General features: G+C 54.1%; 1 protein-coding gene across 3 annotated transcripts in view; it reads right to left on the minus strand.

Annotated features, from left to right (window-relative positions):
- CDH22 (cadherin 22) overlaps window positions 1-17,511 on the minus strand; it is an 89,664-nt gene that overhangs the window by 37,186 nt on the left and 34,967 nt on the right. For all 3 annotated transcript variants that reach the window (XR_010073032.1, XM_063349865.1, XM_063349867.1), the window contains exon 4: window positions 7,446-7,565. Coding sequence is in view for 2 of the 3 variants with exons in the window: in XM_063349865.1 (XP_063205935.1) it covers window positions 7,446-7,565 (120 nt within the window). In the remaining variant the exon portion in view is untranslated. The remainder of the gene's footprint in view (window positions 1-7,445; window positions 7,566-17,511) is intronic.

Below are 17,511 nucleotides of genomic sequence, written 5' to 3' on the forward strand. Positions count from 1 at the left end.
CACCCACCATCTCTCTAACACTTCCAGCATCTGCCTGTTTGCACGTGGGTAACTCTTAGCCCTTCTGTCGCTCCATCACCGAGGTCCCCGCTCCTGGCTAGCATGCAGGTGAGATGCAGCACAGAGCACTGCAGAGTTTCTGCCAGGGAGCATCCCAACCCCTCCGCGGGAAGATCCATTGATGGTGCCCAGGGTCTGCACTGGCATCCTCGTTCATCCTGGGTCTGTTCAGAGGAAGCTATTAGACCAGGAGTCCCACCCCACCTCATCCAAAGGGGCTGAGGAACACCGACAGGGAGCGATGAATGCATCTCCAGGCACACGTCCCAGCTTCCCATCCGAGAGCAGGCAGGACTGGCCTTGCACAGGCACCATTTCCAAAGGGCTGCACGGGACTGGCCTCCGCCGGCCATGCTTCTAGCCCTCTCCTGCCTCTCCACTATGAATACAAAACCGCTATTTCTGGGCAAGCACTATCTCATTGAAATTTAAGCAATTCTGTTAATTAACAGGGTCTGAAGCATTTTATAATGAAAATGATTCATGTCAGCACAATAGTGATGAATTGGGATGAGAGGGAAAAAAGCTCATGCATTCACCAAAGCTGTAATGACTTAACTGAGCTGCTCGTAATGATATAGCTCATAATACGCCATGCAAGATGGGAGGAAAGTGCTCAGGCGCTTCCCAGAACAACTCCAAGGTCACCCATCCCAGCAGGGAGCAAGTCCAGGCCATTTGGCACGTGCAGGGCAGACAAACGGCCCCAGCCAGCTCCGATTCTTCTAGTGGCACGAGGCAGACAAAATCCTCATCTTTGACGGGGGAGCAGACTGTGAGCAGAAACCACCTCCTGCCAAGACGCATTGCTGCTTGTCCCGTCCATCCTGGAAAAGTGGGAGTCTGATGCAGACGAACTGCCCTTCCAAGAGCCCCAGCAGGACTGTCACCGAGAAAGCTGCTCCCCCTGGAGCTGCATGGGCCACACCGAGCTCCTACCCCAAATGTCAGGCTGGTTTTGCCTTTTAGGCTGAGGTACCGCGTACCATTTTCTTATCCTTGACAAATCAGGGTCTGCAAACATACTCCACACCAGTTCCTTCAATGTGGCACTTTGAGTGCTGCCATGAACACCCACCAGCAGCAAACTTGCATGGTCCCATCTCCTGGAGCCGGGACAGCCTCTGCTCCCAAAACCTGTCCCCCACGGACTCTGCAATGCAGCAGCAGGTGATGGCGGCAGGGCTGTTCTCAGGGTGCAGAGATCTCTGCTGCTGCATGTAGAACATGGAAAAATCCTCACTATCATCTCCCAAGGTTGATCTTTCCAGCCAGTAAAAGTGCCAAACTTTGTCCTTCCCAGACACTGCTAACAAAGCAAGAACCACCTCCAGCTCAGACTCATCTCCTGAGTTCTTGTCAGCATCTGTTATAGTTGAATAATGCAGACGCATGGTGGCATACCCTCTGGTACAAGGCACATGTGGCTTTCCAGCATGATCCAGATTAATCAGTATAATTACCAGGCAAGGGGACACTTACAGCATCACATAAATATCATCAAATCTGCTCAAACAGCAGACACTCTTTGGGCGATAAAAGGAAAGCAGGACAAAGCATTCAACAGGTAACTGCCTTCCAGGAACCCCATCATTACGGGCTTTGCTCTGCTCTTAGGTACTTCTAGCTCAATATCCACGTCCTCAGAGACCCTCTGGAAAAGGCACCTTCCAGCTGAGGGAAGTCAGGAGCAACTCGCTCCCTGCCACGAAGTGCAAAGCCAGCAAGTCGTGGAGTTATGTACATGGATGTATCCTCAGCAGGTCCCTGGTCCAACTAGAGCTCAAAGCCAGCAGTCTTCAAAGGCAAATGAGATTACCCAGGGCCACGTCCACTCAGATTTTGAGTACCTCCAAGGATGGAAATGCCACCTTCATGGCGACAAGTTTTCTTTTTCTCCCATTTGTGTCTTTTTACTGTGCACACCTGAAAAGAGTCTGTATCCGTCTTCTCTATCCCCTTCTATTTAGCTGGATAAAACAGATTCACTCCTTTCCAGCAGCTTGGTCAGTTAAAGCAAATAGATCTTGCCTCAGCCCAGGGGTGGCAAGGCATCTGCCAACTAGACTGCAGATTCCTTACCTGTGCCCACACCTGCCTGCAGGGTCATAGAAATACCAACGTATCTGCCAAGACACAAGTGCTGCTTGAGTCACACATCCCGGAGGAGGTCAGCCCACTGCAGGTGGGGTCTTAGCCCCAGGAACCAGCACTTCATCTCTCCTCCATGCACAGCCCCCCTTCCTGTCCTTCAGCTCAGGACAATTTGGGAGGCAGAAGCTGAGCAAGGTGCTAGGCACAGGGTTCAGGAGGTTCACGGCTCTTCAGCAAATAAGGTACAGACCTGAGATCCAGAAAAGGAAACATTATGGTTGCATCAGCATAACCAAGCTCAAGTTAATTAGAAGGATGCAGAGTCACACAACTATTGTGGCTGAGGGATGCTGCAGCCAACAGATTTTTAACGTGGTACCTTTCATAGCGGGTGGCCAAGTCCTTTTCAAACCAGCATGATCCCAGGGCAGCACCCGCAGAGACAGAGCTGCTGCCACTGCTCAGAGAGGAGCATCCAGCAGGGGCTCGCTCCTGGCTGGAATCAGCCTTGCCCACACCAGCGCAGAGGCAGCAGTGCCCTGGAGGTAGGCAGTGAGCTCCGACAGATGGGCCAGCACGCTTACCCTTCCTTTGTCCCTTCTTTTAGCAGCTAAATCCCTCAGCATTTAATATTAATTCCCACTGCACGCTAGTAGATATACCCTAATTTCCTCAAGATGACCAAACATGCAATTGGGCCCCAGACCAACCAAAGTTCCTGCACCAGTGTCTAAAAAGGACTGTTGATATTCAGTCTTCCTAATAAGAGCAATCACCTTAAATAAGCACGGCTTCTCTGCAGACTCTCATCACCCATGCTCAGAGTCCCTCGTCCCTGTACACAGCTCTGGCGAAGAGCTTCTGGGACGGGGCACAGACCTGCATAAACCCACGCACACACAAGAACAAGCACACACGGATATCTGTGTTCCCAGGCACTGAGGAGCATTTTTAACAAACTGGCAAGAGCTGCGGAGAAACATGTTCTGCCTCCCACCACCGCATCACACAGATCCAACAGTTCAACAGCCCGATTCAGCACGCAGCACGTTCCCAGCAACAACTCCTCTCCCAGTCTACCCCTGCTACCCCGGGACTAGGGCTGTGGTCGATCTCCAAACAGGGCAAGGCTGAAACAACTAATGACTGCACACAAATAACCACCAGCTTCATCCCAGCAGGCCAGTATTTCTTGTCCTGCTCTCCCTGGCACAGCAGGTCAGTATTTCTTTCTCCCTGGCACAAGGACACCTAAGCCCTCACCAGCTACGTCTCCAAACCAGGAGATGAGCTCAAAACAGCTCCTGACTTCTAAAGTAATCATAAATGCCAGACTGCATTTCAATTAGCCTTCTGAATCCTTCTGCCTTTTCCCTGCATACAGCAGAATGACAGACTTTAAGAACAACCTCTTCCTTTCAGTAAAAAGGTTTCTCAGGATTCCTTTTGCGCTCTCCCGAACTGACCAGCTGGGCTTTTAGGGAAGCACCAAATATCATGAGGCCTACGATGTTACCTGCTGTGATGGTTCCGTAGCAGTCAATATCCCTGCAGAGGGATGCACAAGACTGCTGGAGCTGTGGACACCAGGTTATGCTTCCCTTTCCCTTCTGGGTGTCGAGTATTTTCAGGTTTTCCTCTTGAGGCTGCGGGCAGGGATCGTAGGCAGCAGCGAGCCTCCGGCCATGCTGGCCAGAGATAAGAAAGGGCATTGCAAAGAACACGGGAGCGGACATGAACAGGCAGGCACAGCTGCCCGCCGAAGAAAAGCTTCGCCCCATAAAGGTGAGTTATCTGCGAAGGTGCAGGGAGCGCAGGATGATAAAAAGCAACATGAAAATTTGGCCTGCGAATTTAAATGCACACTGAATTCCCCTCTCATGCAAATGCACTGGGAGTCACATACTCCCGTGCTCATCTCAGCATTTGAAAAGGGTAAGTTAGAAGGATCTTGGTGAGGATGAGCTTCCTCCTCTCCCCTCCTAGAGCTAGAATAGGAACTAGCACTAAACCTCCTGACCCATGTCCTGGTTGGGCAAAGCTGGGGCTGGTGGCCCCCCACAGCCACCAGCCAGCCCCTGCTGCAGGGGCAGAGGGGCTCTCTGCAGTCGGACTGAAGCTTGCTCACCCCGACGGCAGAAGCGGCTGTTTCCCAACGGAAGCAGCAGAGCACATGTAGGTGCTGACCACCCTGGAAGCACAGCCTCCTCCGGCAGCAGCAGGGCAGCCGCGACGCAGTGCCACGCAGCTCCCCCTTACAAAGAGCAGCCAAAGGTCAGCTGCACCCTGTCTGCAACGGAGAACAAAGGAGGAAGGCAGCACAAAGCCTAAATATGACTATTGCCTGCAGGCTCTTGCAAGGAGTCTAGGGGATATTATCATAGCTGGCACAGAGAATCACACCTCCAAAGTCTGTGTATACAAAGCTCCCCAACTCATACACCAAAAAAAGCTGGCCTAAACCTTCCACATGTGCGGGGTAAGTTCTGGGACCTCATTTGAGGTACACAACACAAACCAACAGACAGTTTCAGTCTCTGAAACTTAGCTCTCAAAGCAAGAGATAGTGGCTGGTATATACGAAAGAAAGAAGAGCTCATATGCATCAGCTGTGCTTTTTCTTCACCATCGTTCAACATTGTGGGAACAGGAGTAATTCTCCAATAACTTTGTGGACAACAGCAAATGCCGCGCTGCAGCTCCCACTGTTCCAGTGGGGCCATTTAGTTGCTTGTCCCCCTCCAAAAATACGTCTGAGACACTGGGAATTCAGGTCGTATTGAGTGGTAAGACTTGGCATAGCATGGCATACAGACGGTTTGGGTCTGCCTCTGAAGGGTCCATCGAATCCAAAATCCCAGCTGAATACTACAGCTAGCAACATCCAAGAACAGAGAGAAAACAAGTGTGCAAAGCACACTTGTACATGCGGCACCTATACTATGAAGGACAGTGCCAAAAGAGCTGGTTGTAAAGGTAGGGAAGAGAGAACCCGCGCTGGGAGGAGTCATGGGCTTCGGTGGTGTGCAAGGGAGCACGTGCGTGTATGGACCTGCAAGAAAAGGTGAAGGAGGAGGTCAAAACCAAAAAGGGAAAACAAATTGTTCTTCATTACCATATATTATAAGAAATGTATCATGCCAGGGTTTTATGGTTCTTTTTATGGCCATTAATAACAATGGTGGCTCTGAGAGTTATGCTGCTGCTATGGATAATTAAATCTTATGCTCAGGGCAGAAGCTGGGCCACCCAAGGCAGTCAGACTAAGATTCCCGTGCGGAGCATGAGAAACCTATCCAAGTTCAGAGTGGGAGTGGGGTGGGATTTGCCTGGGCGGATGCGTTGGCTCCTGGCAGATACCAAAGAGACAGGCCATCCCCCCCTCAGCACTGCCAGTCCTGCACCTGCTGCCCCCAGCCACGCGTCCGGGCATGCAGGGACAGGGACACGCAGCTCACGCCAGGCACGAGGCCACAGGGGGTGCAGGACAGGCTGTGACCGCGTCTGAAGCAGCCGACGGGGCAGAGCTGCACATCGCATTCCTGAAGTCCAGGCAAGGCAGCTACAAAAGACCATTCCCAGCTCAGACATCACCGAAGAGTCAGCCCCGGCACCTGCTTGAGTGAGCGGGCAGATATTCTGGAAACAGACATGCTCAAGAGGGGCCCGAGGATTCTTCTGCAGACTGTCAGCAGTTTTGCTTTTATGAATCACAAACAAGTAGAACAGTAAATCAACCCCCCCCTCCCCAGCACCGTAGCGTATGAAACAACCAGCTTGAGAATTAAAACACAAAAAGTCAAGGAATCAAGAAGCTTGGATTCCCAGAGTGACATTAATTCTCACCACAGTCCCACAGGGCACATTTTAGTTTATGCCTTAATACAGAGCATTAATGTTGTTGCAGGAAGCTGAGCCTCTGCGTGTCCCGGCTTGTGCATTTTGCTCCCAGTGGTCCCTCTTCATTCCAGCAGCCAGGCTTCCACTCCCACAAAGCTGACTCAGATTAACAGGATCTCACACGCACCTGATTTTTCAGTATTTAGCCCGTTGTTCATCCATCTTCCCCCTCATCTCCCTCCTCCCAATAAAACACAGCAAATCTGTGAGAGAAGAGAGCCCTGATGCAGCAGCTCCTGGGCCAGGAGTGGGCACAGCCCCAACCCGCTTCTTGTGCGCTCTCCCCACAACAGCATTTTCCACCACGTACCACAGCTCTGCCATCAGGTGTGCTTGGGAGCTGCCAAATTTGAGCTTTCCTCCAATGGTACCCGGGGCTGGTGGCACAGTCGGGGCTGTGACTGGCTTGCCCACGCACACCAGACCGGTTTTCAGGAGGGACATGGTTTTACGTAGCTGCTGAGGCTCAGGCACTCCTTACACTCTCCTTATGCCAGAGCCTCCGAACAAATATCTACTCAGACTTGCGTAAAAACAGCCTTAGAAAGTGAGTGTGACAGAGACTGGGCACTTCAGCCCGGGGCTGGTCTCAGCCTGTGTCACTGCGGTTCAGCAGCGGGGTGGTGGTGGTGGGGACTTTGCTGTCCAGCTTTCCAAGGAGAGCCGCAGCTACCCAGCGCGCTTGTCCTTTGACAAGTTTTCATTACGCTGTGGGTACTTTACTGCATGCTTTGTGCCTTAAATACCTCTTATTAGCATTTGAGTGTCTTCCTTCCTTAGAAAGCTTGCAAGGCTCCCATTAAGGGTAATGAGAGTCACACTCCTGGGAGGCAAGGAGAATATATACCCCAACATCTCCTGGTTATGGTCTACTCTAACCAGTATGTCAGAGCATCATCTGCTAGGGATTTATTACAGAGGCATTTTACAACAGGGTCTATTATAAGTTATTAAGGAATGGAGCAGCTTCTACTGTTCTTTCATTAAATATTAATAGAACATTTATAAACCGATCCTTAATTTAAAGTGTTACCTTTAATCAAAGCCCCGGTGATAACAATGCAGCCTTTGGTAAGGCCCCTCTGGTAGTGCTTAAACCTTTCACACTGAGATTTGACGTGCCTGCGGGTGCACTCGTGCGCTGGGCACAGAGCGCACAGAGGAGCCGCGGCCGGTGCAGGCGCAGGCAGGGCACGCCGGGCTGGCAGCTGCAGGTCTTGCTCCACGGTGCTGCGAGCACTGCAGGGAGCCGGGCAGCATCCTCCTCTCCAACACCCAGCAACGCCCGTGGCACGGGGACCCCAGCATCAGACAGATGCAGGACGCGCAGCCACGACCTGGTCCCCTGATGTCCCACAGAGAGGGTCCCAGCCCAGCTGGGTGCTGCTCACCTGTTTTACTGTCCACAGTGAAGTGCTGCTCGCCCTCCAGCACGCTGTAGACTACCCGGGCACTGCTCCCGTACGTGGGGTCATCAGCATCAGACGCCATCACCTGCATCACAGAGGTGCCTGCAGCAGGGACAAGGAGGAAAACAAAAAGTCAGGGAGGAGGCGAGAAGAGCAACACAAACCTCAGGGCCGGGGGCTGGCAGAACAGGGGCCAACGCTGATCACTCGCACATGCTGATGGAAATGAAAAGAGTAGGGTGCAAATGCAGCATTGCCTCCCCACAAAGTCCCAAGAGCCAGGACTCCAGATCCTGCTGCAAATTTTGTCCTGCAGAGCAGCAGGAGGGATCAGGCCTTGGGCCACCTCGGGGCTGCTGTGTAGGCAGGAGCTGCTCTGCAAGACATCACTGGTCTGAACAGCTGGGAGCTTTTCTCCCAGCAGACTTCTGCTGGAGCGTCTGGGAAGGAGCTGGGGATGAGATGTCACTGCCACAGCTGCCCCTTTCCTGTCACCACCACCACACAGTCACCTCCAGACAGGGTCTGACCCACAATGCAGCAGACAGACCTGCAAAGGGACGACAGCCGTGGAAGAGAAAAGGCTTTTTGCTTGCCCAGAGCCAGACGCAGCACCACGTCCTCATGCTCTACACGTAGCAGGGCAGGAGGACTATAAATTGGATAAAAGTCCATCAAATGTCTGCAATTAAGTTATTGATTTTCAACGCTGCCTTATTAAACTGGGTGCTTCACTCCAACTGTCCCTGTGATGGCTTTAATTTGACATCATGTTCAATTTGACAAAAGCAGGACCCAGGACATGAGAACGGGCCCGAGAGCAAAGGGGTTGAGATCTACAGAGACAACAGAAGGGAGGAAGGAGGGGAAACCTAATCCTACCTACAGACGCCTCTGAGAAAGGAGACAGTGTGGCCAAAGACCTGCGAGGACAGGCTACCCAGTTCCACCTCCAGCACCAGACTTAGAGCATCCCTGCCCTGCAGGTCAAGCACTGACACCAGTCACCTCTCTGGTGGGATGAGGTGCAGGACAGGCAGAAGAGCCCTGAGCTGCTCATAGGAAAGATCAAACCAACTGGGAAACTCCCTGCTGCAAGATACTACCAGGGCCAAGAGCCGACAAGGCTGGCAGAGGAGCTGGAAATTTATAACAGAGAAGATCCCCCAGCAAAGATTGCAGTTAAAAGGCAGGTTTTGCTTCAGAGGTGACTCCAGGGCACAAGACCAGCCCAAACTGAAGGGGCCAGGAGAGAGCATTTCACAGCTCACACTGCTACGTCCAGCAGCTCCGCTCTGCCTTATGCACCTCTTAGGGCTGCTGTGCCACCAGCTGAGGACCAGAGGTACCACACTCTGGTCCAGGAACACTTCTGTTCTACAGAGCATCCATCCATACGCTGCAAAGACAATCTCACAGGATGATCTTGGCTAGACCCATGTCATGAATAACCCAGAGCCAGGCTTACTACTAGTCATCAGCATCTGAGTCTAGACCCATTACATTCCCAAACACCAGAGGTACGCACAAAGTCAGAGACAGCCTCTGCTCCCATGACACAGCGGGCAGAAATGGAGCTGGAACCATCCAGATGGAGGATGAGGAGCTCCAGGCCCTGATGTCTTCCTCTTCCCTTGTCAGGAGACCACAAGCCCACAGTTTGCAGGCAATCCAGGCAGCTTCTGCACCAGCCCAGCCTGGACTTGGGCAGGAGCCGAGACAGTGGAGATAGCAATGCTGCTGCGAGCAGCTGGGATGCACACGCTCCCCCCTAGCCCAGTTCACGTCTGATCTCCTGGAAAGGGTGTTCACTAGAAGAAAATGAGCAGTTACCATGGTTGCTTTTCATTCTCCCTGGCATCTTCTCAGAGCTGCAGCTCTGCTGATAACATGAGAATCCCCCTCATCCGTCTTCAGCAGCAGGCTACTTTGAGTCGACATATTTATGCTTTGCTGTCTCCGGTGAAGTTATGGCGCATCCCTGCCAGGCACGTCCAGATTACACCGCAGCAACACTAGCTCCCTGCCTTGCAAACAACTGTTCAAGAAATACTATTGCTGCATTTCCTTGAAAGGGTCTGTCCTGCCTCCTCCTCCTCCCCCTGCCTGCCATCACACAACTCTTTCAGCAGGTATGAGCCAAGGCAGATCACCCCCACGCCAAGAACCACTTGCTCTTGCCCAGGCCCCCCAGAGGCAAAGGGTGAGGAGATCCGAAACTCACCCACACGTACGCAGGCCCAGAGTTATTTGCCTGCACTTGCCCTGTATGCGGTACAGCCTGCGTCATGACTGCATGCATGCAGATGGAGCAAGTGCCCCAAGGACCATGCCACAACCCTCTCTATCCCAGCCATCTCAGCACTGTCACCCAGCCCAATGATCATTAAAGAGGAGGGGTAGCCACTAAAAGTTTGCATCTCATGCTGCTTCTCTCCAGATGCACTCACTCAATTGTATAATTCACCTCTTAATCCATCCCTACCAGACAAAGAGCTGTATTCGTTGTGTTCCAGTATTTACCTGAACACTGCAAAACTGCATCAGTGCCAGAGTCCAACAGGAAGGCAGGATCCGTGCCCATCCAGAGGTGCATTTTGGTTCTCCATTTTAAGCCATGCTCTGGACAAGCCAAGCATGTTGCTGCTCTCAGTTTTCCAGTGCCAGCACAGAAGGCTCCTGGCCACGGGGCTGCCTCGGGCTCTTGGGTGCTTCCAAGCTGGAGCTGCGGGGCAGCAGATCCAGGCTGCCAGGTCCCAGGCGTGAGCCCCGTGTTTGGGACCAGCCCTTTCCACTCCAGTGCAAGGGGAAACCAAGCAGCATGAGGAGCATTGCAGCAAGGCACCTTCAGCTCAGAGACAGCTGGATGATGCTGAAAGCCAGCGATCCTGAAGGTGATGAAGGCTCCATCCTTCCCCACCTGCTCTCATGGCATCTCATTAAGAGACAAGCCACAACAGGCAGGTAGGGAACATGAACCCCGCTTTGTGCCTTAACTTCTAGTCTGTGAAGATGCAATGCAGCCTGCTCAAGGTCACTCATAGGATATCTAGGAGTCCAACTTTCCAGCAGCCTCTCTTAACCCCCACACTTATCCCTTTTCCACCCTTCCCTCCCACTCTCCTTCAATATGAAGGACAAACATCTGGAATTCCGGTTTAGCCTGATCCTCTCCTTCCTGCAGAGACAAGCCTAGGAACGCTGCCTCCCACCCCAGCTCTGATATTACTCCCTGCTCTCCAAGCACAGCACTGCCCACAGCAAGTACAGCGAGTACGACTTTTATTTAGTTTTCTGGCATGTGCCTTAGCCATAAAAGATGCAATAAATAACACCTAAATATCCATCACGTTCACGTACGGTATAACCCACCTCCCATAACCAGGAAGCCTCAACTCATATCCAGAGCAATAATTAGACATGCAAAACGAGATAAAGACCTTGTTTCTTCCCTGGCTAGCTCACCCGACAACTGGAGGAAACCAGCAATTTTACATAAGAATTAATGAGTCAGAGTCCATCTCCTGCTCTTCTGCTGCAGAGGTGCGATCTGGCACAGCGGATCAAACAAACTCTGTTTCCCCCCAGAGGGAAGCGGGGCCAAGACTCTGACTTCCAGAGCAATCCTCCCACGCAGCCCGCACCGGCGCCGCAGGAGGGGACACAGACCCTGGCCACCAGCCATCGCCCGGCTCCACAGGCCCTGCCTGGGCTGTCCCCGTTCCACACCCTGAGCCGACCTGGAGACGTGCCAGGGACGTCAGCCAGCCCTTGACTCCGCAGGGCAGGGAGATTAATCCCATCTCTGCTGCGCCCAGCTGGGATCAGCAGCGCAGAGAGGGGCTGCCAGCACTGAAGGGTGCCTGACGGTGCCCCCTGGGAGCTGGTGGGATGAAGGAGCCGTTTCTCCGCTGCAGCCATGAGCGTCTTCGCCCAGCTGCCCCGGCACAGCACCCTGCCAGGCAGAGCGGTCCTTGAGCCCTGGCTGGCATGGATGGGGCTCCACAGGTCCTGGGCTCTGCACAGCACCTTTGAAATACTAACACAGACCTGTCCTAGCATCCATCACCACCATCCCTGCGGGACCCAGAGCCTCTGCAGCCAGTTTCAGCCATCCGGGGAGGTGCCATCCGTCTGCGCGCAGAAGGATAATGGCTCCAGACCACTTACTATGCCACTCACTCCAAACACGTTTAGCTAAAATAAATGTCGACAGGCAAACTCCAAACACATCCAAGAGTAAAGAGGCCCTGCACTGAATCCACAAGCAAGCCGACGGGACCTGTCACTTCCCCAGGGACAGAAGTGCAGCCAGGATCCAGGCCTGCAGAGAGGCAAACAGCAGGGAAAGCCAACACTTGTTAAATTTGACTGTCCCTCCTCATGGCAGCCTTCACCCCTTCTCTGGTGCAGGCAGGAGCCTCCAGCCGCTCTCCAGACCAGCTCTGGGGCTGCAATCTCACCTCCAGCTGGGCCTGAGCCCAAAGGACAACCCTCTCCCCGTGCTTAGAGCATCTTTCTGTGCAGACGCGGTCAGCTCAGGGGCAGCACATGGTCCCCTCAGCCCTGCAGAATATAAAGGACCCCAAAAGGAGTGCTTTGTCATGCAAAGCCACAGGCCCTGGCCCGATGCCAGGGTGCAGCACTCCCATCGCAGGCACCTGGCTGCCGTGGGCAGCTGAGATTTTTATAAGTGATGCAATTTACAGCTTTTCTCTTGCCCCAAGACACGCGGTGGCTGATGCACCCCAGAAGCAAGCAGGCAGGACATCAGGGAAGTAAATAAACCAGCGGAGCTTAAAAATTACTGGAGCAGAAGTGACTTCCTTGCAATCTCAGGAACATCCTTACTTGGTAGGAAGCCAAATCCGACCCAGAGGAGATTCACTGCAGAGCCCTCGTGTCCCCCAGGACGAGCCCGAGGGAGCTAACCTGGCTGTGGTGGAATCGCTCAGACATACAACTACGGAAACATCCTTTGGGGTGTCTGGCCAGAAGGCACCCCAGCCCCTGGCACCAAGCAGATAAACGTGGTGTCTCGGGGAGCAAACCAAAGCATTAAATCAAGGGGGAACACGTTCCCGGAGGGGCTTAGCACATGCAGAGGGGATGTAGCAGATGCTCAGATGTGCAGGGCAGAGAGCTCAGAGCTTGCGCCATGACCAACAGCGCAGTGTGAAGGTGCAGCCCCACTGAGGACCAAGCAGCAGGGCAAGCCCCAGCAGCTTCCAGATGCACACAAGTGTTTTAAGCACTTTCTTATCAGGGGAAAATAAAAAAAAAAAAAATCAGACTGCCTGCAAGTGTTCTGGCTGCATGTTAAACAAAGTATTTTTCTCTGCTTCCAGCGTGGAGATTAAACCATTTCTCTTCACAATAATCACTTCTGCATTCAGCCAGCTTTGTGCTAGAGTCAGGGCTTGACCCCAAGTTCCTGTCTGTACAGCCAAATCATCTCTAATCTTGACTTGGTGCTACACAGAGAAATAAGGAGAGCAAGATGCAGCAAGGGAGGAGCGATGTTCTGATGAAAGGATGCACATTTCCTAGCGTGTCCCTCATGCCAGGCTCTTCATGCTCCCCAAACAGCACAGAAGCCAGCTCTGGGTGGCAACACCCGCTCTGTGCCACCCGCAGAGCTGTCTCGCAGGAGGCAGCGAGTGCTGGGTTTGGGCTCGTGCCCGTGTGCGGCAGACAGCTGTTCGGCAGACCCCAGGGAGCTCAGGAAGGGAGCCCAAGACACAGCTAATTTTAGCATCTCCTGTTACAAGGTGAAGCTCCTGCAGTTCCCAGGCACTTGGCTGGGTCCCATCCTACTTTCTTCTGCAGCTCCAGGTCTCTTCCTTTGGTACTAAACCCTGCTCGACTCAGAGATTCGGGAGTGATCTGCACTGGGGTACCCAGGCAGATGCCAGCACAGAGCATCTGCAAGCTCTTAGCCCGCAGCTTCTCCTTGAGGTGACAGGACAGCAGGGGGTTTGCGGCTCAGGCCCCATCCTGCAGACACACCGGTCCTTGGCTAGCCCAGGCTGGGGGCTGAGCAGGGAGAGCCCCCTGCCCCACTCGACTCCGGCTGCCTTCCCTGCCAGCCTCACCCAGCACCAGGTCAAACCTGCCCCCCGACAGCCGCACCCCACGGCCCCGTGCCCCGCTGTCCGCAAAACGGTCCTCGGCAGCTGAGCTAGTTCTGACGCCCCAGCAGCCCCCCGAGCAGATGAGGTTTCCGGAGACAAGCCAGGTGAAGCCTGCTCTTGCAGCTGGTCCTGCCATGCCAAGGGAGCCCAGGTAAAACTGCCATTTTGGATGTGCTTCCTCCAAGCGCAGGAGCTCAGTGCCAGCCTCAGGTCTGCGCTCTGTGTGTAGAAAACACTGACTTCTCCAGGGGCACACGCTCAGCCTGGCTCCATGGGCCGAGGTTAGCTCCGAGCACCACCTCTGTCCCCTGCAAATCCCAAACTCTGGCCTTACCTTCCTGACCATCTTGCATCTGCCACTTTTGATCCATCGGATAGCAATAGCAACCCCTTTTCCTTTCCCTTTGCAGAGGTTTAGAGTGAGTCTGGATGAGTTCATGGAAGACAGACAGCGGAGGTGACTAAACCCAGGGAAACCACCCACAGCTGCAGAAATCCCCACGCTGAAACTGGTTGTTGGCTGGGAGAGTATTAAGAGGAGCATCACACATGCTGCGTGTGCTGTTCCTCCTCCTCAAGCATCCACTTTGGCCGCTGTCAGGACAAAATTCTGGATCAGAAAGGCCTTTAGTCCACCCTGACTTAGCGTTATCGCCTCCAGCAGCACGTTATGCTGTCGCTACCAAAAGGTGCTGCCCCGGCCCCGGCACGGAGCAAGGGGCAGGTGTGCTGCAAAGCACTCCCAGCTACTCTGTGAGAGTTCGTGCAGTTCTCTCATTTGTTATTCCCTCTTAGACACTAGGAAATCAAATGACTTTCCCTCCCAATTAGTACTCCTTCATTATGCAAATAATGTCCTTTGATCTGCTCCTGCTGTCAGAGAGCGGATCTGACCGTATTTGTTTTATTCCTCTTTATGCCCCAGGAAGGTACCCACCTCTGGGAGCTGGGACTATGCTTTTGGCAGGGAATGGGGAGCTGCAGCCGATAGCTGCCATGAGCGAGAAGAAAAACCACCCACTCGGGCAGCCCCAAGCACAAACGCCAGTGAGGTCTGGGAAGGCAGGAGCGTGAGAGGAGGAAAAAAGGGGTCACCCTTTGCTTTTCAGGCTGGGCCACAGAGCAGAGGCTGTCAGAGCAGCAGAGATGGGGAATGAACAGGTCCCCACAAACAGGCTCCAAGCTGGAGAGCATCCCTGCCCCCTGGGGTGGTCCCATCCCAGCCCCTTCCCCAGCAGAGAGCACAGCTGAACTGGTGATCCAGGAAAACATCTGCACCCAAATGGAGCCGACACCAGGCATGTTCCCCAGCAGGTCCCCAGGGCCTGACCTTGATCTTGATGTATGAATAGCCAACCCAAGCTCTCCCCAGGCTGCCCAGCCTTCCTACTCTGACTTAGCCAGCACAAAGCATCACCTCCTTCCACATTCAGGAAGGCAGCAAGGCATGCTCCCCATTCACTCTTATGAAAATAGCCCTCAGGTCTAGGGGAGATCATCTGTCCAGCTCAGAGACATCACTACCAATACCAACCACAAAAACAAGCCATGACAACAGCTGAGCCAAGCCTTGATGCCACAAAAGGAGCACTCCCACGCAAACAGGGCCTGGCAGGGTTTTTCCCACAAGAAAATCCTGAACTTTACCGCCCTGGCCCAGGCAGAATCTCATGTCCTGCATCCCCAGCCCTTCCTACAGCAGCTGGAGCTGAACTTCACACACCGGGTCCGTGACCAGCCCCATCTCCCTCTGTGTCCACACCAGGGCTACGGTGGAGGAGCAGGGCGGCTGCTGAACACCAAGAGGGTGGAGGAGAAAGCTACTTTTCAGACTTGCTTGTTTATGCTTTCACAGGACATGTCCTTTGTGCTACCTGTTCCTGGCCAAAGCACTGGTAAGCTGCGGCAGAACCAGGAGGGAGATGGGGACTTGCAGCAGCAGCGTGTGGGTACCCTCCAGCCCTGCGTTCACACCGCAGGGCACCCATGTCGCAGCACCACTTGAAGATGCCGTGTGAAGCTCTCCCTGCCCTGTTAGCTGGGCCATCTCCAGGGCTCGGCTGCTGCAGAGAAGACCTTACGCTCCCCAGGGCATGGCCAGGCTACAGAAAAGCTCCAAGGTTGTCTCGGGCAGACAGACATCAGCCCGGTAAGCAGAACAGGCGCTTGGCTCCAGCTCCCCGCTCTGCGCATGCAGCTTGGAAGCACAGCCCACGCCGTTCACAGCACTCCTCTTTACTTTTAACTTCTGAGTGTTTTAATTTGCAGGAATCGCCTCCTTTCATGTTGTGAAACCGTGTTTCTTTCTCCCTCTGATCTCCAATTTCGCATAGAAACTGTCTCCTTTGATATGTCTTGTTCACATCAGTCTGATCAGGCAGCTCCATAATTGTTAGTGATTTTCAAAGAACTGGGATCCTTGTCTAATACTCAGAGTTGAGAATTCCTTCCTTTTTAAATGTTGTTCAAGCAAAATAGATTAAATTAATTTCTTTCTTCCCTTTGGGAACAGGATGCCTCCTGCTTTGCTGCCCACATGCTGCCTTTCATTTCTCCAGGAGCACACGGCTGTAGTTCAAGAGATCACTCTGACTCGGGAGAGGATTTGTGCAGGTAAGTGGAAGAGGAAGGAGAGCTTGGGGTGACTCAGGAGAGCTTGTTCTCCATCCGTCAACAGAAATCCAGGCAGCAGCAGCTCCTCTGGTATGGGCAATTCCTGCACATCTGTACCTGCTGGAGGCCGTGCACCGCTCTCACAATACGCTGCACGTTAACCACGGAGGGACCGCGCTGTCCTGAGGCAGCGCAGACCCAAGCACCATCCCCTGCATTTGGCTTCCAGGATGCCTCTTCAGCCAGACCTTCCTGCACAAGCGGGGCCCGGCGGTTCCCCAACCTGCCGAGCCCCTCGTGCAGCTCAGCCCTGGACCCCCAGCCGCTCTCCCTCCCGGAGCTCACTGCCTTCTCCTGGCACCGTCACTCTCCCCGCTGCCGACTCATCCCTTGCTGACAGTGTTGGGGACCTGCCTCATCTTTGATGTCAGTCAGTCTTTTGCAGGCTGGCTTCTACCTGGACGCAGCCTTTGGAGAACAGTGATTTATCGTTGCCTGCCCGCAGCGCACGCTGGCACGTGCAGTCTGCCACACGCTCTGGCTAGTCAATGGGGGATAACAGATAGCCCGACGTGGACAGGGAACGGTGTGACGTTCTGGGCACCGCAGCAAGCCAGCCGCTCCGCCTGGACTCCAGCCGTGCTCAGCAGCACGAGAACCCACCGTCGGGGCCGGCACAGGGGGCAAGGGCAGCAGTACTGCAGTTCATGCATCACCTCCCTCTACCCTCCCGACACTCAGGGGAGCGCAAAGCTCTCTGCCCTCCTCCGCCATCCCTGGGGGATGGACTCATGCAGCCTCGTGGCGCACGTCCCAGCGAGGCTGATTGCCAGTGGACTTGAGATGCCTAGTGGGAAGGGGATGGGCAGGCTAACGGTAACACGGGGAAGGCACACTCCTGTCACAGGGGACGCGAATTCCCTGATCTCAGCCAAGGCCTGGCCTCTCAGAGGAAGGCTAGAGGGTGAGAGGGCTCGGCAACCCCATGGGGATGCACAAAGGGGTGGCTGGGCAGCCGCGGGGCTCTGGAGAGCAGCAAAGCAGCACACAGAGGATGGCCCAGGGCACGGGCAGGCAGAGGAGGAGAAACCCCACTCAGGTTAATCTGAGCCACAGGCAGCCATGAGCCCCTCGGCATGCAAGGGCTCAGTCCATCCATCCCCCCCGGTCCCTCCCAGCATTTGGGAGCGAGGGGGCTGTGCAAAACCAGGGTCAAGGCACAGCAGGCAGCTGGCACCGCCACAACCTGTCTCCAGGGCACAGCTTAGGGCTGAGACTGAGCGCTCAGCCACAGGCTGGCA

The sequence above is a fragment of the Chroicocephalus ridibundus genome, chromosome 12 (assembly GCF_963924245.1).
Source record: "Chroicocephalus ridibundus chromosome 12, bChrRid1.1, whole genome shotgun sequence".
NCBI classification, from domain to species: domain Eukaryota; kingdom Metazoa; phylum Chordata; class Aves; order Charadriiformes; family Laridae; genus Chroicocephalus; species Chroicocephalus ridibundus.